Source organism: Sminthopsis crassicaudata, chromosome 4 (genome assembly GCF_048593235.1).
Source record: "Sminthopsis crassicaudata isolate SCR6 chromosome 4, ASM4859323v1, whole genome shotgun sequence".
Lineage (NCBI taxonomy): Eukaryota > Metazoa > Chordata > Mammalia > Dasyuromorphia > Dasyuridae > Sminthopsis > Sminthopsis crassicaudata.
In genome coordinates, this window is record NC_133620.1 from 439,649,749 (window position 1) to 439,673,593 (window position 23,845).

At 36.6% G+C, this 23,845-nt stretch overlaps 1 protein-coding gene across 5 annotated transcripts in view; it reads right to left on the reverse strand.

The window, feature by feature from the left end:
• Positions 1-545: 545 nt before the first annotated feature.
• FMO5 (flavin containing dimethylaniline monoxygenase 5) overlaps positions 546-23,845 on the reverse strand; it is a 65,015-nt gene continuing 41,715 nt past the window's right edge. For 4 of the 5 annotated variants that reach the window (XM_074263264.1, XM_074263265.1, XM_074263262.1 and 1 more), the window contains 7 exons: positions 18,380-18,568; positions 15,529-15,691; positions 14,420-14,562; positions 13,276-13,475; positions 11,980-12,332; positions 6,235-6,307; positions 546-3,472 (listed from right to left, as the gene is read on the reverse strand). In XM_074263264.1, coding sequence (XP_074119365.1) covers positions 3,124-3,472; positions 6,235-6,307; positions 11,980-12,332; positions 13,276-13,475; positions 14,420-14,562; positions 15,529-15,691; positions 18,380-18,568 — 1,470 coding nt within the window. In that variant the 3' untranslated portion in view covers positions 546-3,123. Of the gene's footprint in view, positions 3,473-6,234; positions 6,308-9,771; positions 10,424-11,979; positions 12,333-13,275; positions 13,476-14,419; positions 14,563-15,528; positions 15,692-18,379; positions 18,569-23,845 lie in introns of those variants that run through there. The other variant, XM_074263266.1, reaches the window with a different exon arrangement.

Genomic DNA, 23,845 nt, shown 5'->3' on the forward strand with positions numbered 1-23,845 from the left:
CATCTTTGAAGTTCTATCCAATTCTGAAATTCAATGATACTGATAAACTTATCATAGTATTACCCTCTGTTATCTGTGTATCTGGAGTCCACAATGGCAGGAATTGTATCTTGATTTAAACTTGGATTTCCCTCCAGCTCCTGGCACAATGTTTTGTACCATTTGTCGAACAGGATTTCGTAGATAAGAAGGAAAAGAGAATAAGCATTTATGTAGTGCCCACCATGTGCCAGGCACTGGGCTAATGCTGTACACTTATTTATTGGACAGTCACAATAATTTTTTGAGGGTCTTATCCCCATTTAATATCCATAATATCTATATTATCCACTTTTGAGGGGAATGGGGCAAACACACGTTTAAGTGACTTTCCCAGAATTACACAACTTCTGAGGGAGTGAGAATGAATCTGAACTCGTCTTTTAGACTCCAGAACCAGCACTCTCTCCACTTGCACCTCCTCTCTGCCTTAGTTTTCCAGTTACCGCTCAGCTGTTGGAAGAGGTGTGTGAGCTAGTTATTCTTCAAAGGGAACAAGAACCAAACAGATTTCATTGTTGATTTATTTATGTAATTTAGATTAAAGGGGGAAAAGACGAAGACCAAATGTGTAATGGTATCTCATTCACAGAGGAAACTATGCTGGTGTTAGGACTCTAAGCCAATTCTGGAACAAAAATCACACATTCACTTTTCAACTTTAATCAAACTTAACAGAACAAGGTCTTCACATGACTAAAGTAAGCCATATTGATCTGATTAATATCCATTAATTCTGTCATTACAAAACTACCAAAGTTATATCTAGGATTAAAATATCTTTGTTGCCATGTAAGCACTCATTATTTTATCTTTATTTATTGCTTGAGTTGAGTTAGTTCTAGGAAGACCAAGGTCCTTTTCTCTAAGAAGAGAAGAACTTAATAGCCCCCGAGGGAACTTTCTTTCCTTCAGAATGGTGGGGCTCAAACTTTTTGCTCTCAGGATCCCATTTATACTCTTAAAATTTTTGAATGACCCCGCCCCAAGAGCTTTTGTTTATATGATATATATATATATATATGTATATGTGTGTGTGTATATATATATATATATATATATATATATATATATATATATATATATATGTATGTATATATATAAAAGGAAGAAAGAAAGAAAGGTATACATATATGTTATTGAATATTTCTGATTTCTTATGTGGTAATTTTCTGATATGGTAAATAGTAAGATATATACATAAACATATTTGAGATAATATATAATATACATACATACATATGTGTGCTTTTTTGTTCTGTTTCAATTATGCTTAATTCTTTGTGACCCCCATTTGGAGTTTTCTTGGCAAAAACAATAGAGTAGTTTGCCATTTCCTTCTCCAGATCTCCCAATGAAGAAACTGAGGCACGTAATGTTAAATGATTTGCCCAGGATCATACAACTAGTAAATGCTGTCAAAGGCCAGATATGATCCCTCTTTCTCTCCCCACACACATCTATATACACATACACGTATGTATACATAAACATATATGCACAGACATATACATATTGACATACACACATATAAATGAAATCTCATTATTTACCATACTAGAAATTAAAATGTCATAATTTTATAATGAAAATAATTTTGATTTCATAGATTCCCCCAAAAGGATGTGGGGATTTTCAAAGTTCTCCGGATCATACTTTCACACTTTGAGAATAGCTTATTTGGAGAAAATTCTTCAAGGAGGAGTTCAGAATAATGTTCCAAGCAGGAATGGCATTCTCTCCCTTGGCCTATTAGCACATGTTAATTAAGCTAATTTATTTGCTAAAAGATAACTCCAGAAATGGAAAAGAAAGGTAAATAAAATTAAGGTGAAATCTGTTTCCTAATTATATAAATCAACCCATAAAGGTCAGCCTCAATATTTACAAGAGAACTGAGAAATGCTATAAAATGATTAGGGAGACCCAAGGAAAGGCAGAGTCTATATGGCAGATCAGCTCTGAATTAGAAAAAGTTGTCACTCTGCCTTCCATTAATCTCCAGAACGCTCACCCCTTCAGCATCTGCAAATAGTGTTGTTTGTTTAACCAGTCCAGGGTCGGGCACTGCTCCCAGATGTTACATAATATTGCACAAGAGTTGTTCCTAACAAAAAATTAGCTTGTGATGGGATGTGAAAGGCCCTTCTTAAAGAGGGCCTTGGAATCTTGGAAAGATCTCTTTTCTCCTAAATGAGGCAGAGAGAGTCCAGCTCACTGATGATAATTCTAATTATGGTGAATAAACAAGAGGCTGGATCAGGACTTTATTTTTGAGTCCATTCAGGACATCTGCATCAGAATAGGAGAGAAGTAGACAGAAGTCTTACATTCTCCTGGTTAATTCTGGTTAATTCCAGTCACAGAATATCTCATTTTATTCTGATTAAATGAAACTATCCTATTAGCCTGGGCTAGTTCAAACAATAATTTGTGCCAGTCATCTTTCTCAAGGGGTAAGAAAGGGGCAAAAGATCTGACCATGAGAAGCGGAAAGTGGATTGCAAAATCTCGGGGGCATCAGGGTTTCTAGATGAATCTGTTTTTTGGATTTCAACAAATTCCAGGACAGAAGTCAATTCCACTGATACCTGATAGTTTGTTGTTGTTCAGTCTTTGTGACCCCATTTGGGGTTTTCTTGGCAAAGACACTGGAATGGTTGGCCATTTCCTTCTCCAGACCATTTTACAGATGAGGAAACGGAGGCAAACAGGGCTAAGTGATTTGCCCAGGATCACACAGCTAGGAAGTATCTGAGGTCGCATTTGAACTCATGAAGATGAGTCTTCCTGACTGCAGGCCTGGAGCTCTGTGCTCTAGCTGCTCTTCTGGGACAGTGATGGACTGTATTATGGATGGATCACTTTACTTGAGTTCCCCTATCGTTGACAGTGATGTCTCAGCCAAAGTGGACACAGAGCTTTGGGTGGAACTCAGAGCAAACAGGGAAAGAAAACTGAATGGATGAAAATGGGTGGAAGGGGAAAAGAGTTGAGAGAGGCTCTACAAGTTTCTTTTTTTGGCACTCTGAAGGCACTATTGGAATTGGCTACCCCATTAAAGAGCTGCAGACAGCTCGAGAGCTAAATATAAGCGAAGATGATGGAAATGAAAATGACAGCCAGCATCCACTTGCCAACCATCATCATCATCGAGGAATCGTGGACATTATTTCCTACCATCCTTGTCTTCATTGGCTTCTGGATACGGTCATTCACTGTGAGGATGGCCTTTCGGGCTCCATCCCACTTCCCTGGGCCCTGTAAACGGTACTGGAGGGGGGTACACGGTCCAAAGAACATATGAAACGCCAGTTTGGGATCAGTGAAGACCAGGGACAGCAGGTTGGGCTTCACCCCCACCAACTCGGCGAGCTCCTCCATATACTCCAGGAAGTCTGTCTGGATGGTGTGGCGGGGGCTCTCCACATATCTATGGAAAGGGAAACAGAAGCAGCCAGGCAATCAACAGGCCCCAACTGTGGATCTGGGACTGGAGACACAGGAGGGATGCCACCCCTGGGGAGCTTACATCCCTGCTGAGGAGATAGGGCAGGTAACAGTGCCCTAACAGCTTATAATTTAATTTTTTATTTTAAAAATTATTATCTATTATAACATAATATAATATCACATAATTATATTATGTAATTATGTATAATTATATATAATTATTAATTACATTATTAATGTAATAATATTATTTTATTTTTTATTGAAGTTTTTTATTTTCAAAACCTATACAAGAATAATTTTTCATCACTGACCCCTGTAAAACCTTGTGTTCCAGTTCCCCCCCTTCCCCTCACTTCTTTTCCTAGATGGCAAGTAATCCAAGGTATCCTTATAATCCAAAATTTTGTACTTACCAACCTAATATAAAATTATAGATATGTATTCATTTTGTTATCTTATAATTTAGGTCCAACAAGAGCAATATTTAGTTGGCTCCTGGTATCCTTATAGTCCAGAATTTTGTTTTAAATATATGAATAAAATTATAGGTTGCAGCACAAGAAAGGTCTTATTATAATTAATAGAAAACTTCTAGTCTCACTTTTCTGCACCTAATTGCTAGCTGTCTTTTAAGGCTCAGTTCAAATTCTGAAGCTGGAGTTCAGTAGAACAACATCCAAGAGGACTTCACTGGACCAAAGAGTATCTGGGAGTGTGTAAGGTGTAAGAAAACTAGAAAAGGGAGAGGGGTGAGCACTAAATTATGAAGAGATCTTATGTTTGATCCTGGAGGCCATAGGGAGCCATTGAAGTTTACTGAAGGAGGGAGTGATTTGTGTTTCAGAAAAACCACTCTAGTTTATGAATGGAACTACATAATCCATAATCCATTACATAATCCATAATCCATTATATAATACATTCTTCAATGGATTGTAGCAGGAAAAGATTTGAGACACTCGCCCCCAGGCTAAAGCAATAGTCTCAGCATGAGGTGATGCTCCAGAGAGCTGGTTGTGTCACAGCAGAGAAAGGGATGTAAAAGAGAGATCTTGTAAAAGTAAAATTGGTAGGATTTGGGGCGGAGGGTGAAAGGTAGTGAGGGACCGAGGATGACATCTGACTTGTAAGCCTGAGGAATGGGAAGGGCTAGGGACGGTGAAGTTTGAAATGGAGAGGGCTTAGGGAGAAAGACAACGATATGTTGTGGTCAGCAGGATCTGCCGCCAGAATGCCTGTAGGTCACAGGAAGAATCTGGCTATACTGGCCCTTCCAGCCTGCCCAGGTCACAAGTGGCTTGCCCACATGGAAGACCAATGCCAAAAACACTGACAAAGAAATTGGGAGAGCCGCCTTTCTAGGTCCCTTTTATATCCTTTGAGCACAGGACTTTTTTCGCCTCCAGTTATTTCTACCTGAACAGAGCAATCGTGCTCCAGGCAAAACATGATACCAATTAAAGATTTCATTTTTTCCTCCTTCCCCTTGCTTGTGTTCTTGGATTTCAGGTACAGGATTTGAGAAATTTCTCCAACCTATCTTTCTTTATCTCGACTCAGTTTTCTGTTAATTATAATAAGACCTTTCTTTGTGCTGAAACCTATCATTTTATCTATATATTAAAAAATAACTAGGTTGGTAGGGACAAAATTCTGGACTATAAGAATACCAGGAACCAACTGAATATTGCTCTTGTCGGATCTAAATTATAAGGTAATAAAATGAATACATATCTATAATATATATTAAACAACAACAACAAAAACCCAACTAGGTTGGCAGGGCAAAATTCTAGATTATGAGGGTACGAGGAACCAACTAAATATCACTCTTTCTGGATCTAAATTATAAGGTAATAAAATGAATACACATCTATAATCTTATCTATATATATTAAAAAACAACTAGGTTGGTAAGGACAAAATTCTGAACTATAAGGATACCAGGAGCCAACTAAATATGGCTCTTGTCGGATCTAAATTATAAAATAAAATGAATACATATCTATAATTTAATCTATATGTTAAAAAAAACCCAACTAGGTTGGCAGAGACAACAGTCTGGACTATAAAGATACCAGGAGCCAATTAAATATTGCTTTTATCAGGGACAGCTAGGTGGGCAGTCAATAGAGCACCAGCCTTGAATTCAGGAGGACCCGAGTTCAAATCTGATCTCAGACACTTAACACTTCCTAGCTGTGTGACCCTGGGCAAGTCACTTAACCCCAGCTTGGAGGAGGGGGGGATATTGCTCTTATCAGATCTAAATTACAAGGTAATTAAAATAAATACATGTCTATAATTTTATCTATATATTAAAAAAACAATCACAGCAACAACAACAAAACAACTAGGTTGGTAGGGACAACATTCTGTACTATAAGTACAGCAGAAGTCAACTAAATATTACTCTTGTCAGATCTAAATTACTAGGTAATAAAATGAATAACTATCTACAATTTTATCTACATATTATAAAACAATAATAATAAAATGAAAACCAACTAGGTCGGTAGGGACAACATTCTGAACTATAAGGTCACCAGGAGTCAATTAAATATTACTTTTTTCAGATCTAAATTATAAGGTTATAGACTGAATATATATCTTATAGACTCATAAAATCTTAGCACTGGAAGAGTCCTGAGAGATCATTTTATCCAATTTCCTAATTTTAAGGAAAAAAAATGTGACTTGTTGGGGAGTAACAAAAGGCAGGATTTTAAAATATCTTACCTTTTGGCCATTTCTTCTCTACTATTAGTGATTTCTTCCATCATTTCACTTTGCGAAGGCAAGGTCTTTAGTCCTAAATCATAAACAAATAAATCCTCAGACCCCAAAAGGAAAGATTCTCATTCCAGATGAATCAGCAACAATTATTTACTCCACAGCACACTGAGTATCCATAGTTCCTAACTTCAAACTTCAAACTTCAAAGAGTTTACCTTATTCGGTTCAAGTTTGAACTGAACTAACTCCATCTGATTTTCACAGGACTTTGATGAAAGCTAAAATTCTTAACAGTGTTTGATTGGGAACAACTACCTATACTTTGTATCCTGTTTGAACAGATATTTCTTTCTACAGTTAATTGTATATATTATTTATATCTTATATTAATTGTCTTCCATATATCACATTTTTTTAAAAATGGATTTAAAAAAACAACAACTATGAGCTTATTTTTTCTATATTTCTAGGTAATCCTGTACTTAGAAAGGCAGATGGTACTTACACAGAATGCTGGAAATGAGGAAGACCTGCCTTGGACATATTAGCTATGTGACTGTCCCTTCCCTCAGTTTATTTATCAATAAAAAGGAGTTAACAGTAGCATCTATGTCCAAGGGTTATTAAGAGGTTTAAATGAGATGATATTTGTAAAGTACCTTGCAAACTTTAAAGCATTTTATAAGTGCTAATTATTAGTAAATTAATGAAGAAAGAGTAGAGTAAACATTTCCTTTGGATTTTGTTCTTTTACTATTCTTTTCTTTTTTGAAAACGGAATAGAGTCTCTACTCAGAAATACCTTATATTTGTTCACCAGTGACTGTGTTTCAGGAGATTTTCTTTCAAGAACCACAATAATATACTCTATTCAATGCTTTGATCCAAAGAAGGGCCCTGGAGGTCCTTAGGTAAGTAGGGGAGACAGTGAATAGTGCTGTTTCTGAGTCAGGGAGGCCCAAGTTCAAATCCAGCCTCAGAAATTCACTAGTTGCATGTTCCTGGACAAGTCACTTAAGCTCAGTTTGCCTCAATTTTCTCATTGTAAATGGAATAGGGTTAGTTCCTACTTCCCGGAAGTTCTTGTGAAGATTAAGTGAGATAATAGCTGTAAAGTGCTTAGCATATAGTAGGTACAGTATAAATACTTATTCCTTTCTCATTTCCTTTCACCTAATCCAGACCCATATTTAAGCAGGAATCCTTTCTATAATATGGGTAAACAAGTGCTTGCTTCTGCTTAATGGTCTCCAAGTAGTCTTGATTTTGGGGCAGATTGATTTTTTTTCTTAATCTGCTAAAGAAATCCCAGTTTCCACTTTCTCTCTCTACCTCTCTCCTCCTCTCTCTGCTGGATTCACCAAACTACAGAACTTACAATTTAGGAAAAGTAATATGGACTGAGATGACATAGTACTATTTACACTAGGAGTATATAATAGGAGTAAATAAACAGGAGCATACAGAAGTGTGGTGAGCAGAACACTCCATAACCCCTAAATGCTCAATAGGGGCAGGTACACAATGCAGTGAGAGAACATCAGCCCTAAGTTTAAATGCAGACACTTACTAACTTTTTGACCCTGGACAGGTCACCTTATCATGATTGCCTCCCTGCTCCTCTCCCTCAAGAAAATAAAATGTAAAAAAAATACTCTGTAAATGTGAACTCTCATATTTGGTTTCAAGAGGAAATGTAAAGAAGGAAAACCAGCTCTCTTACCTAATAACAATGGGGCTTTATGTCAGTGAGAAAGGAACACAGTTATATAAAACCTCGGTCTAAGCTTAAATACTCAGGAAACAGACAATTTTCACCTTCTAAAACATCCTTCAGGTGAAGGGCCAAAGGACCCCCCACTGGCCAAGCCCTTCAGAGATGGAAGTCCCAGAAAAAAGTCAAGACTTTTAAGGTTTTAAGCATTTTGGCTTTGAACCCATATTTCTTGGTAATCTACCAGGTAGATTTTACCCCTTGGGTATTTACTATACGAGAATATTTTTGATTGCACAATAATCCACTCGGCATTTTTCCCCATTATGAGAGTGGGAAGTGCTAGTTTTATGACTCCATCAAAGGGACAGCTACCTGGTAAGATAGGTAAAACACCCGGCCCTAAACTCAAAAGGATCTGAGTTCAAATTAGACTTCAGACACTTAACACTTCCTAGCTGTGTGACCCTGGGCGAATCACTTAACCCCAATTGCCTTGCAAAAAACCCCAAACCAACCAAACAAAAGAATCCATGATGTCTCAGGCAACCTACAAGCATTTGTGAAATGTCTGCTGTGTGACAGGCTTTGAGCTAGCCCCCAGAGAAAAAAGAATGAAACAATTCCTATTCTCAATGAGGAACACAGAAGGCTGAAGATGCTCCATTTGGGGTTTATTTACTAGCAATGGAACTGAAAAGCCTCCCTGAATCCTAACCTCACCCAAACTCCACCTGGATATCCCTTTTATTGTCACTGGCACTGTAAGGGTGTGTGTATGCGTGTACTCACATATGTATACAAACATATATAAAATATGTACTCATATATATTATTCATGTTCATGTTACATATGAAATTTCCACTGTATTTTATTTTATGTTATTTTACCATTATATATTTATATACCAGTTATGGATTTATTACAATTATTTAATTATATGTTTAATTAAACATCCTAAGCAAGCAGATTTAAAGCAATAAAATATAAGTCCTGTGGTCTTTGCACTTTTGTTAAATAAGCAGGAATACTAGGTTCCAGTTACAGTGTTTTGTAGTTTTCCAAGTAGATTCCTGGTAATTAGCCTATAAAATCACGTTTCTGTTTTGTAGGTGGGGAAACTGAGGCCACGAAGTCACACAGCTGATGAATGACAGGGTCAGGGCAGTTGTGGATTGTGGATTTCTGGCAATGCTTATTGAGCCAGGAACATAGTTTAAATTCACCATCAGGGCAGGAGACCGTGAATTCTGATTCTTGGACTGAGCCAAGTGGCTTCCCTGGCTGGAAGGCCTTTCTCTCTGGCTCATCCTTTTCCTTTTCTTTTTATTTTCCAAACTGCGCTGGGCTGTGGGCAATAACTAGCTTCTCCAGCCTCCCAGAGTGGCTACATTCCCTTCTGCATGGCTGACCACTGCATAAGCCTAAAACGCTGTGGGAGGCTTCACTACTCATAAATTCACTGGCATTTCGAGGACATATTCTCTTAGCCTGCTTTTTACTCTCTTGGTCCCAAATGTAGAGCCCTTCATGTATGTTTGGAAAGTTTCCCTATTCCTATCAACAATTTGGGTTTATTTCACATGTGAGATTCTGGATAATCAAGTTAACAATCTATTTGAAATTGGAATTGTTCTTTGAACTCACCCACAACAAAAAATTGGCAGAAGGGAAAATGTGTATGATTCAATTTCAATAGCTACTATTCTGAAATAAATGTAAATTATGCAGATGTTTTAGTTAGCAATAAAAAAAAAAAGACAATTTAGGGAAATTTTTAAAGAAAAAAAAAGACAATTTGGAATTGTTCTAACCCAGGGATTCTTAACCTGTTGTTTGCCTTTCTCAGTCTGGTGACGCCAGACCTTTTCTTCAGAATTATGTTTTTAAATAATTGAAGGAAATACTAAATTCCAGTTAGAGGATTAGTGAAAAGAACAATAAGATTTTCCCCCTGTATTCACAGACCCTCCCTGAAAGCTAACGCCAGTTCCTGAAACCCAGAGTAAGACCCCCTGCTCTAACACAGTGCTCTTTTCTTATTTCAGTCTATTTGAAAGAGTATACAGTCCAACAGGCAATTGGACTTCCAGGTTCATGCCATTATTGAGGAAATGATCCATCATGTGATTCTGCTGCTGGCAAATTTAGGAGAATAACTGGAATCTTGGAAAGGTCCCAATCCCTTCCCTATTGTCTATTACTCCTGTGTGTGTGTGTGTGTGTGTGTGTGTGTGTGTGTGTGTGTGTGTGTGTGTGTGTGTATTACCACAAATAACTTCCTGGAGGATAGGAGGAGGAAGAGAAGAAGGATTTTAAAAATAATCTTGGTTTCAATCCCAATTAAGGATCACTCTGGTCCGGGAAGAACTGAATATTCATAGGAAATGTGCAGGTGATGAGACTTGGTGAAGTTCACTAGATTGGTTCTTGGAAACCAGAATCATTTAGCTCCGTTTGCTCATCTGTAAAATGAACTGAAGAAGCAAATGGCAAATCACTCTGGTATCTTTGCCAAATGGGATCATGAAAATTTGGACATGACTGAAAAAACTGAACAATAACAACTAAATAATAACAAAAAAGAAAAAATTAAAAAATTGGAGATCTAAAATTCTGTGCACTTCTGTTCCTAGCTTAATTAGGTTTTACTTTGTATTTGTAGCAAGTCTCTCCTTTGCTTTTAAATACTTATAACATTGGTTAAATAATACCGATTTACCTCACAAGAATGCTGTGAGATAGAACCTTCCAAACTAGATTATTATTATCCTGGAGTTGATAAACTTAAAAAAAAAAACAACCAAAACAACTTCATAACAGTGTTTCATTATAATTGCTTTCCTTTGTAATTCCATGTGTTTTTATTATATGAATTTAAAAACATTATTTTGAGTGGGAAATTAAGTAGATGTCCCTCGATTGGAGGAATAAGTTGTGTTATTTGAATGTAATAGAAAAATTATTGTTCTGTAAAAAATGATGAGCAGGCAAATTTCAGAAAAGCCTGGAGAGATTTATATGAACTGATGCTGAGTGAATTGAGCAGAACCAGAACAAGCTTATGTGATGATCAACTATGATAGACTTAGCTCTATTTAGCAATGTAGTGATGATCTAAGACAATTCTGATAGACTTGGGGTGGAAAATGCCATCCACATCCAGAGAAAAAACTATGGTGTTAGGGAGCCAGATGTAAGCCCTTTAGAAAAGGCAAGGTCGCTGAAGTACTTTATGGGATGAGGCAAGGCCTGTTTCACAGCTGGTGATCTATTTCTGAGCTCCCTCGGATTATTTATTGGAAATATGAAGGTCGGCATGTCCAGAATATACTTTATCTAATGGAACAAGGGGAACATTAAAGAAACAAAAAACAGGGTGAGCTTTGACTAATAGAACAAGGAAATATCACATTCTTGACTGCACTTTTTGTGGTTTTATAACCATTGTGTGATATATAACAGAGAAAAGCAGATTTATGGTGGGATATAAAAGGGAACCCATAAGAAATAAAGTCAGTTCTATGCTGTAAGCCAGAACTCTCCTGGCCCCCATTCATTTCTCTCACTACTTCATCCTGCATTTGCACCACTCTCCTGCACTATGGAGACTGAACGCTCATCTGATCGAAGCATACTATTTTCACTTTTTCCCCCCTTTCTTGTGGTTTTTCTTTCACAACACAATTAATATGGAAATGTTTAAAAATGATTGTACACATCTAAGTTATATCAGATTGCTTGCTGTCTTGGGGAGGAGGGAGGTAAAGGAAGGAACTCAAAATCCTACACAAGTGAATGTTGAAAATTATCTTTACATGTAATTAGGAAAAAAAAAAACATGATTAAGTTAAAAAATAATATTCTGAGAAGGTAAGGGGGTCCATGACAAAAAAAGGTTACAACCTCCTGAGCTAATCAGTAAATAAGCAAATAGCTTCTCTGCTGAAACAGAATTAAATTCAAACCATTTATTGCTGTTTCCCCAAGTCATTGTACCTGAAGTCTTTCCCACAAGCCTGTTATCACTTACCCTTAAATACCTGTGTGGCCCATCGGCCCTGGAGTTCTGAAATGGGCATGATGGCTCCGAGGGGCTGGATCAGGCCGATGATAGCTAGCGTTGGTTTCTCTAGGTTTGGCGGGAATACTTTCCTATACAGGGAAGTTTTATTCTTGACCACTTTGACAGAATCTTCAAGGAAGGGGAAGTCAAAGCTATAGCCCGTAGCAAAGATAACGGCATCAATATTATCCTCCCTTGTACCATCTTCAAAGATGGCAGCCGTCTCTGTGAATTCCTTTACATTTCCCTTGACTCGCACTCGGCCAGAAATAATTCTGTTGGGCAGGTCGTCATTGACTGTTGGGTGCTGGCTCAGAGCTCTGTTTGGAGGTGACAAAAAGAGGGAAGAAAGAGAAAGGAAAGAGAAAAAAGATTAAGAACATGAGAGAGAAAGACTGTCTAGTGTCACAGAGATTTTGCTTGAGTTGAAGGGGTTTCTTAAGGGATAGGAAAGCAGTGTGTGCTATTCTGCTATATGTTGGTTTGTTTAATAAGCCTATATTAGTATGGAATAAATTAGGGCTTCATGGAAGAAAAGATGAAGTTACTGGGTGACTTAGAATCTGAAGATAAAAAGGGGGAAAATGGAAAAGACACAGATTAACTTGAGACAGTGATAGAGTGGCTGGACTAGCCTGAGCTTGAATATCACCACAGGCATTTACCGGCCATGTGATTATGGTAAATCACTTAATCTCAATTTTCTTATCTAAAAAAGGAGATAATAATACTCACATTACCTTTCAAACAGGTTCAATGTGAGAAAAGTGTTTTGCAAACCTTAAAATATTACATAAGAGTGAATAGTTATTATTGGAGAATGTTTATGGGATCTACGAGGATAGGCTGATATTATTTTTCTCAAAAAACTCAAAAAAAATTTACTGTACACTATGTAGGGCTGGGAAGATGTGGCTTGAGAGTAATTTACTATGGAAAAATCCTGGTCATTTTCATGGATTGTAGAATGTGAATCACTTGAGCTACCAAAACACATACACACACAGAACTAATGTGATTTTGGGCTGTAAGAAGTGAAATAGAGTCTCAGAAATAATTGTCCACTGGACTCTCCACCACCACATCTGGGGCACTAACTCATTGCAAAAGACCATGGACAAGCTGGTTTCTATTACTGTCTTAAGAGTACACCATTTACTTATTAACTGGGCAGCACAGAGAGTCTGATCATTCTTCTATCCACTCAGCTTTTATTTCAAACATCCAGCTCTTACTCCTTGTTTGAAATGCTTAGGAGCATACCTGTGCATAGGCTTCAGACCATACATTTCATGGTCAAATCTTGCATTCATCTTTTTTTCCAGAAATGAGTTCTTTGCAGATAGGCTTAAGAACTTTGAAAAAAAGTATTTAAATCGGGAATAGAAGATAACATCAAAAGGATATCCGTTATCCCCCACACGATTTAGTATCCATGCACCCCTCCTAGTGCTGAGGAAAACCTGGGAAGAAGAGAACATCAATTTGATCAAGTCCTCGCTCAAAAGCATTCAATGATTCTCAATAGCCCGGACAAATTCCAGACTCCTCTGTCTGATATTCAAAACACTCTAGTAACCCACCTTTGACCTATCCATTAATTCTTATTTTAGATCCTTACCTTTCCGAACTTTTCAATTCAACCATAGTAGTCTAATTGTTTCCCCATCACAAACTCAACTCATTTGATTTTATTCTTTCTATCTTCTTTTCACTTCTCTCTTCCTGTGCATATCCTAGTGAGATCTGACTCAATACGGAGAAGAACCTCCATGGTATCTTCCCAGACCACTGTAGCCCACGGTGACTTATCCTTCCAAATAACTCCCAAAGCATCTATTTTCTTTCTCACTCATGTGGAAATTGATTGTGCATTTTACTATAACATCTCTTGTTATGAATGATTTTGAATGATTATATTTATACAAATGTATTCATATTTTATTTTCCCAACTAGACTAAATGTCCTTGAGAGCAAGATTGTGTCTTAGACTTCTTTATGTTCACCACAGAATCTAGCCTTACATAAAGCAGATGTCTTTTCAAAGACATTATTTATCTACACGCCACATGTACTGTGCTACATGCCCTCATTTTGAGGCCCAAAGAGACAATCTTATAGTTTCTACAATAATATTTTTCCTGCTTTTGAAATATTTTGACAATCTGGTTAAACATTCTTTAGTCACTGATTCCTCCTGGTATTTAAAAATTGGTATTGATTTGCATAATTTTTCAGGCTTTTCTCTCCTATAACATGATTCGAAGGCATCTGGATTCCAGACATTGTCTCCATTCACAGCTGACTAAGCCAATTTAGGCTGCGTGATGATGTAAGTTTTGCTTTTTTTTTTAATGTGATGATGGGTTAGAGGTCAAATAAAATGAATAATTCACCGATTCAAACCTGTTTGGCCGTGTGGCTGATCTCCACAGCAAGATCTCCTCCAGAATTCCCAATCCCAATCACAATCACTCGCTTTCCGGCAAATCTCTGTGAGTCTTTATAGTCCCGGCTGTGGAGGTATTGACCTTTGAATTTCTCTATCCCTGCAAACCAAAGGCAGAGTGATTCCATGGGGAGGGAAAAGACAGCCTGATACCAGTTCTCTTACATGTTAGAACATTGACCGGTGCCACACTATCTTCCTTCCCATCTACGGCACACCTTACTCTCTAGAACTTTTGCCCTTTCCTTCTGTTTTCCATTAGCCTCAACCCAAGCTCTGTAGCTTCCATAGCACAAATAAGTTACTTAAACTATCAATTGTCTTATGTGGGAAACTTTCTTCTCTTATCTCTTTTGCTTTATCCTTTATATCCCTTATATCCCTTTTGCCTTTTTTGAATTCTTTTCCCTGTAGACCTTTTTGTCTTAGGCAAAAAAGAGATCAATTAATATTTTCGTCTGGTATAGAAACTTTTTTCTTCATAGCTGACAAATTCTAAATTTCCTCTACATTCTTACAAACATACACTATGGCCATATATGTTAATAAAGATTTGTTATAGTTGAAAAAAAAAAAAAGCTGGATTTCAACTTAGAAGACCTGGACTTAATCTTGGACAATCTTTAATCTTTGTCTCAAGGGAATCTGTGACTCCTTCCAGTTTTATGATATGATGCTATGATATCTCAAAGCCCCAATATCTCAGTTGGAAAGGCAACTCTATAACATCATCTCACAACTTTTTATCCCCCAAGAATGTTAAGATAATAGATAATATAAGTTGACTTCCAATCTTCCCCTGTTGTTGGCTTGATAGCTAAATCCTTGAGGAAGGCAAGGAGATGGTCATCTCTCTAAAGTACAATACAGAAAATCAGGGTCATTTTCAGATTTCTTGCCTTAATTTTTATTTCTGGCTCACTTGCAGATTTCTTGCCTTATTTCTACTTTATTTGCATAGGACATTCTTTTTGGTGGCATCTGACCACACTTCTACCACTTTCACATCTGAAAGTCTTGTAACAAATATGGAAAGTTCAAGGCCCTTTCTTCTCCGAAGACTTACCAGGGAAGCATTCCAGGGGCAGGTGAGCATTGGTGTGATGGCCAGTGCAAACCATGACTCCATCAAAGACATTCACTTCTTGCTTCCCATTCGATTCAGTAACTATGTCCCACTTGCCTGAAGTGGCAAAATCGGGCCGCTTCTTTACACTGTGTACAATAGTCTGGAAAGAAATGGGAGAGATGCTATAATCTGTGGTCAGACTTCCTGGCTGAGAAGGGATGGATATCCAATTGCAGTATTAAATTCCTTATTATAGAGAGCAAAGGCATCCCCAGTGCATAAGGAACCTTGAAGGGAGAAAATGGTTTTTGAATTACACAGATAAGCCAATGAGAAATATTTCCCAGAGAGGATGATATCCTAGGCGAAGTACTAAAGTCTCATGACTTACTTTGATGAATCTTTTTCTTCTTTAACATCAAAGTGAGACAATTTCTACAAGGGAAGCTGTATAAATTTTCATAGTACTAATCCACTAGGCCAAATTTCTACAAAGAGCAGACTAATGTTGTTCCTTACTCTTCTCACTTGTTCTTTTTTTTTTCCCTAAAGTTAATTATTTTAATTATTTTTATTTTAAAATTATTGATGACTTTTTTTAAAGCACTATCATTTCCAGATACCCAACCTGAATCCAGGTTATCCAATGAATTTTTCCTTGCTAAAAAGGGAAAGCTAAGAAAATCAAGAGATTATGTCTGATAGGATCCATGTTTCCAAGTCAATTATATCTATCTACAATAATTAGCATGGCCATTTCCCCAATTGACAGGGACTCTTGACAATTGCTTTTTTCTTTTTTGTAATTATAAAACTGCTACCATGAAGATTTTGGCACACATGGGATTTTTCTTTCCTTGACCTCCTTGTGAAATATATTTAGCAGTGGAATCTCTAGATACAATAAATTAAATAAACAAGCAAACTGCTTTTTTTCTGCATAATTCCAAGTTGTTTTTCAGAATGATTGGGCCAGTTCCAAGCTTCACCAACAATGCATCAGGATGACTGACCTCCTTCAGTCCTCTAAAAGAACAATTTCTATTTTCTTTGTTTTTTTGCCAAATTATTAGTTATGAGGTAAAAACCTAAGAATTATTTCTATTTACCTTATTATTAGAATTTTGGTGCATATTTTCATAATAGTTGTTGAAAGTTAGCAATTTTTCTTTTGAAACCTTCTTATTATTTGACCATTTGTCCACTGAGAATACTTCTTGTTTTTATACATTTGTATTAATTTCTTTTTATATTTTTGATATTAAAACGTTATTAAAAATAGCTGATCTAGAGATTCTCCTCCAAAGTACAGTAAAAACTTAAGTATAGTAGAAATCATCTATTTTTCTCTTTTAGGATAACCTCTTTCTCTTGTTTGCTTCTTCTCTATCTTGTCCTTCTCCTTTCTTCTATTTTAAATGACATTCTTTCATATTTAGGTCTTGCATCCATTTGGAACTTATTGTGGTGTGGGGTATAGGAGGCTGATCTGAACTTTTTAAAAAAAGATAAGTAGTTTTCAGGATTAAATAATGGCTCTTATTAAAGTATAGGTTCATTTCCAAATGATTTAAGTTACTAAATTTATTGAGCCCTGGGCTACTGAATTAATTTGTTTTGTATCATTTCTATTTAGTCTATTTTACTGACATACTTTTCTATTTTTAAACTTGTATTAAATACTGTTGATGATTACAACTTAATATTATTTGAGGTCTAGAAGTCCTCATGTGTTTTTATTTTTTTTATTGAGATTTTAGACCTTTTGCTCTTCTAAATCATTGCCATAGCACTAAATCTGTAAATTAATTTGGGGAGTTTCAGTATTTTTGATATATTGGCATAATCTCAACCATGAACAAAGAAGAATCCTCTAATCATTTGTTTTTCTGTAAAGAGGGTATATAAGTCACATAATTGAGTTATATAAAACTTGAGCATACCTTCATATGTGGAATTTTATTTATTTATTTATTTATTTTTCCTGAGGCAATTGAGGTTAAGTGACTTGCCCAGAGTCACTCAGCTAGGAAGTATTTAGTATCTGAGGTCATATTTGAACTCAGGTCCTCCTGGCTTCAGGGCCAGCGCTCTATCCACTGCACATCTAGCTGCCCCTTATTTTATGCTTTTATAGATATTTTGAATTGGATTTCTATTTTTATCAATTCTTTTTGTTATTATAACATAGATATATTGATGAACTTTGTAAATTTATTTTGTATTCTACTACTTTATGGAAGCTATTTATTGTTTCAATTACGTTGTTTTCAGATTCTCTGGAGTTTCTATGTTATCATCCACAATTAAGTATAATTTTATCTCCCTCTTGTTGATATTAATGGCTTAAAATTCATTATCTCATTGCTATTGTAAGCATTTCTAGAGCTTTACCAAATGGTAGTGGTAAAAGGTGGACATCCTTATTTTTTCTATACTTTTTGGGAACACTTCCAGTATTTAATCACTCTATATTTCAGAATTTAGTTTATAGCCGAAATCATGAACTCCTAATATTTTACTTCACAGAACTACTGTGAGGATCAAATGAAATGATAAGAAGTGAAAAGTGCTTAAAAATACGTCACTATTTTTTTGGTATTTGTGAAGTAGTCTTAGAACTACATTCCCACATAACAAATTATTCTCTCACTGCGAGGGAGAAGACCTTTTCCTTCTCTCTCTAATCTTTCTGCAGGCGACAAGTCCTGAGATATTTATATAGCAAGGACTTTCTGAGAAGAGATTCAGAACAATGTCCTTGGCAGTCATATCTATCCCACACAAATACCTGCAAAAATGACACGACTTCCAGTCACAAGCAGACAGGCCCAACACCTTTTCTTACCTTGAAACGAATATACTTTAAGAGATCAAATTTTTTGGCGTACATCCTGTAGTACTCCATGATTTGAGAATTGTGCATGAAGTTAGGAAAGTCATCGGGGATGGGGTAGTCACTGAAGCACATCATTTCCTTGGAGGTGTTGATGATCACTGATTTGTAAATGCTGGCTCTCCCTTCTTCTGGATTCTCCTGCAGTAAAGGTGACATACAAACAAAATTCTCATGATTTATTTCATGGAAGAAACTTTACAGTTAGTGGGGATGCCATCCATGCTAAATAGCCAATGACACTGAGGAACAAGGAGTAGTTGAAATGATCAGATGTTGGAATCCATGACTGTGGATAGGTGCAGTTTTATCAAACATTACATTTAAATGTGGGCCAAGAGGAGAAAGGCAAGAAGAGAAAGAGAATGATTCTTTCCATCATATAAGGAATTTTATAAAATGAGATGATACCTATAAGCCAAATTGAACTCCTTGAGAAATAGATGCTACATTAGTATCAAAATGATAACTGATGTCTAATTTTTTAGTTGGTAATAGTAAGAACAATAGGGGAAATTGGTCAACCTGTAATGTTGCCATTACCAGCTGTGGGTTAATGTGGTTTGTCAGGATAAGAGTACTGGGCATGTGGCCATGGGGAAAAGTGAAGTAAGGTTTCTCTTTGGTTTTCAGGGTGGTCTTTCTATTTTTCCCCTCATAGTAACTTCCTCTTATTAATCAACATGTATTTATTAAGTACCTACTATATGCCATGTACTCTGTTTTGTACTGGGGATACAATGACAAAAATGGAATAACTTTGGCCTTCAAGAAGCTTGCATTCTATGGGTGGGTGGGGGGAGATCACATATGTATCTACAGGCATATATACAATATTTACAGTAGTTTGGGAAGGAATGATACAGTCTATCCATAATCTGAAATCACCCAACTTATATTCCCCTTTGTTAACAATATATTTTAGTCATACTCTGCGTTTTCCTGATTCATATTTTTTCTCTCTCTCACTCTGTTCCCCTATGTATGGAATGTTTTCCTTTCCATTCTGTAACTATTGAATTCTTTCATTTTTTAAAGGCCAGTACCAATATCACCTTCCCTCTGAAGCTTCATGATGAAGATTTGTCAGTAAAACGTATCCTCCCTGACAAAAATCTCACCTTGTAATTTGTTAGACAATTTCCTATGTACTTACCTAGATATATACATGTACATCTCTCTCTCTCTCTCTCTCTCTCTCTCTCTCTCTCTTTCTCTCTCTCTGTCTCTGTGTGTGTGTGTGTGTGTGTGTGTGTGTGTGTGTGTGTATATATATATATATATATATATATATATATATATATATATATATGGTTTTCTATCTTCTGATACCTTATTGGGGCATGGAAGGCAACTCTGGGTTCTTAAAGTCTATGGCAGCTGAACATGAGCTCTGATGGGTCTTGCAAGACTAGAAAAGCTTTCTGAATTTGTGTCTGGAAATGGATTGTCTGTCTGTCTGTCTGTCTGTCTGTCAACAGGTCAGCTTAGCTAAGTTCAAAGAGGCTCACTGTCAATTTGTCTACAATATTTTGATCACATGAACTCACAAAGGCCATTTCCAGGGTGTGTGACCACATCTCAAGAGAATTTCAGATGTAGATGAGAAAACAGAATTCATCTAGTTTAATTCAGATCTGCATGGAGCTAGCGACCTGAGCAGGCATATTAACTGGCAGAGGCAGAGAGGGGCAAGAGTTTGAGACACAAACATCTCCTGGAAGCTGGAGCCATGGAGCCATGGAAAGAGTTCCAGCTACAATGCAAATCTAGAGGCTTGAGTTGCTTGTGGAATGTTCCCTCTCCCACAGGTGGTAGAAGATATTATTATTTTGCTTATGGAGATAAAATTTCTCATTGCCATTTGGTTTACTTTAAAGTTTTGTGATTTGATGATGTATGGTTTTTGTTCATTAAAATAAATGGGATAGAGGCTTTGAGTAATATTTACAAAACAAGTCTTAGCCCAAATCCCCCATAACAGAACTTGGCAGTTCCAAAGCCATGTGGGGCCCAGGTTACATACCTAAATAGGAGTCTCTTCTAAAAATATATATTATTTGGGGATAGCTGGATGACACAGTTGGTAGAGTACCAGACTGAAGTCAGGAGTTCCTGAGTTCAAGTCTGGCTTCAAACATTGTCTAGCTATGTAACCCCGGGCAAGTAATTTAATTCCAATTGTTTTCAACACATTTTATATACATACATACATACCCATACAATATATACATATATGGAGAGAGAGAGAGCTAATCTATCCATCTCTCTCTCTCTCTCTTCAGATCTACATATACACACCTTATTGATAATCATATAGTTTTGACATTAAGGTTCCTAATAAAGGAGGATCTACAATGTCCAAGAGAAGCATATTCCAATTTTAGAAAGCTGTAATCATTTTTCCTTAAATTGAGTGTGTTTTTAAAATTTCTCCATTTTGCTCCAAATTGAACTCCTCTTCCACAGAACAGGATGCTTGGATTATAGCATCAGAGTTCTGGTTGTGTGATGTGAAACAATGTAAATGGGATGGAATGAATCAGAAATGGGGAAAGTGGATGACAGCAAGATACACAGAGAAGATCTGTCCTGGGAAAGAGGGAATGGTAACAAAGCAGAGGAAAACATTCTCATTATTATAAAAAGATGACAGAATATCAGTTACTATAGACTCACATACTCACATTCCTACTTTGCCATTCTTTTAGCATTTTATTTATGAAAATAATCTATACATAAATCTAGGACATCATTCTAACACATGGAAGAATCATATAAGTTTCATAAAACGGCTCTAACTGTATTCAATGAATCTCAGATTATTAATATCAAGCAATGCATAAAATAAAAACATGTAGTCACTAAAGGTGCTTGCCACTGACAAAGAGAAAATCCAATAGAAAGTACAAGTTGAAGAGGAATTGGCTCCTTATGGCAGAGAAGGCCTTCCAGTTCTACCTTTCATGGATGACATAATTTAATTTGAATACTGTGTCTCTCAATGTCAACCTAAAACTGAATTTAACTTTTTTAAAATTCCAAATCCCACTGGTGATTCCCATTGATCTTAAGATTCATTAAATTCTCACTCTCCCCTCCCCATCTTTTTCATACAATTTTCTGTCCAGTTATGTTTCCTACTTTTACTTGTGAAGCTGATTTTTTTTGAACCCCATGGTGAGACTGTACCTTATCTTTTCTAAATATCATCTTATATGACTCACACCAACAATCTAGTCTATTTTTTCTATATCCTGATTTAGTCATCTCACATGTTCATTTTATTTCTCGGCTTTAAATTGGCTGAAATTTGATAGACTATCTCTAATAACAGTTTTCAACTGCAGAGTCATGGGCAGCTTCCTGGAACTTCTCCATTAAAAACTTGGCTCCAAGAGGAGATCAACGAACTAATGACTATGCTTTTGGTTCAATTATTCAGAGAGTTCTCAATCTACCCCAACCAAACTATCATCTAACCCACATCTTTCCATTGTACCCATAAAGGCAGCATGAAATACCCTGAGGTTATACAAAAACATGCATCTATATCCTAATAAAATACTAAGCATTGTTCCTAAATTGCAGCTATTATCAGCCTAAATTTTGAAAAGTTTTTGTCTTTCCCCAGTCAGGGATAAGAGTATCATGCTGGATTACCTGCTTATCTGTTTTTTCTCCAATTTCCCCCTTTTCTGTATCTATAATACCAACCCTCAAAAAATTCTCTCACCTACAAATCCTGGAAGTTTGTTTGTTTGTATTAGTTTTCAATAGAAACATCTCTGATTCAAATTCCTCACTATCAAATATCCCTAAATTCTGAAAATTTGTAGGACATTGTAGCCAACTACAAGAGGGAGGTGTAGGACAGCAATGTGTTCTTGGTGTTTCTCTCCAAGTGAGGAAAGGGGCCCGAAAGGTGTTACCTGTACATATGTATGTTCTGGGGAGATAGGGAGGGTGACCAGGGGAAGGAAGCTACCTGAAGTAGTTATAGCATCCAGGAAGCTGGATGGCACTGGGTATAGAGTGCAGGACCTGGGTCAGGAACATCTGAGGTGAAGTCTTGTTTCAGACCCTTACTAGGGTTCTGAGCCTACACAAATCTCCTAGCTTTCCCTGGTTTTCTTTTCTGTAAGGGGATAATAATAGTGCCAATCTCACATGGTTGTTGTGAAGATCAAATGAGTGAACGCATGTTAACATAAGTGTTTTGCAAAACTTAAAGAGCTTCCTTTTCTTCCTCTTTCTTCTCTTCTTCCTCCTTCTCTTTTTTCTCTTCCTCCTCCTTTCCTTTTCTTGGAGAGGGTAGAGAGTGGATAGTAGAGTGCTACTCTCTGATGTTCCACCATAGAAGGAGGGTTCTCTGGGAATTCATCTCATCATTTCCCATCTTCCTGCTTTCCTAGACTTTTTGACCTCTAGAAACTCATCATTCTGCAACTCTCAGCTCAGCTCATGCTTCACCTTCCCCTTTTCAGCTTCTTTTTAATGTGTTGTCTTCATTAAACTGAATCCCTTAAGGACAGGAATTATCTCATGTCTTTATTTGTGTTCCCAGCTCTTAACACAGAACCTGGAACACTGTAATTGCTTAAGAATGTTTACTGGCATAGTAGAATTTACTTTAAGTAAACTTCATTTTAAAGTTAAGATGATGGACATTTCCTTTAGCCTGAAACACAAGATCTTGAGAAAAGATATGAAGAGCAAGAAAACATTTTGAACCTTCATTTGAGATGTGGAATGGGGGAAAAATAAAGAAATTGAAGGGGTTGGTGAATCCAAGTTGACCCTGTCCTGGTGCAAAAATCTTCTGACTCAAAACCAGTCCTTCCTCTTGAGTCCTCTACATGTGAAGCAGCTTCCTTTGTCCCACAGAAGAGAGTTCATTGTACAGTGAAGTTTTACTTATCCTCAAAAAATCAAGGAACTTTTCATTTGGATAGTCAAAGTTGAAACATGCAACTCTGAGTTAAAGTTTAAATCTGTAAGCATTTTCAGACTGATTTGGTGAAGGTGATGCTATTTTTCAACCAATCAGTCCTGGAAGTGCTATCAGCCTAAATCCATTTCCCCTTCACTAGAGAAGTTTAAATTTTTTTTGTCATCTTCTATAAATATTTGTAAAATAAAGAGTTTGGAGTCTCCAGAGACAAAAGGAAGACATGAAAAAGGGTATTTTAGAGGAAATGCATACAAAACACAGCAACTTTATGAAACATTCCACTAAGCAATATATTTCTTTAGACAAAATGTATATAAATTCCTGCACGTTAAACCTACAAGAGATTACTAAAGTAAGCAGAATGTTTTGGGAATATATCTCCATTTGCATTTGAGTACTCCAGTAATGCTACCAAAATTCAAGATACTTTGAGGGTTTGTCATCCATATCAGACCCAACCATAG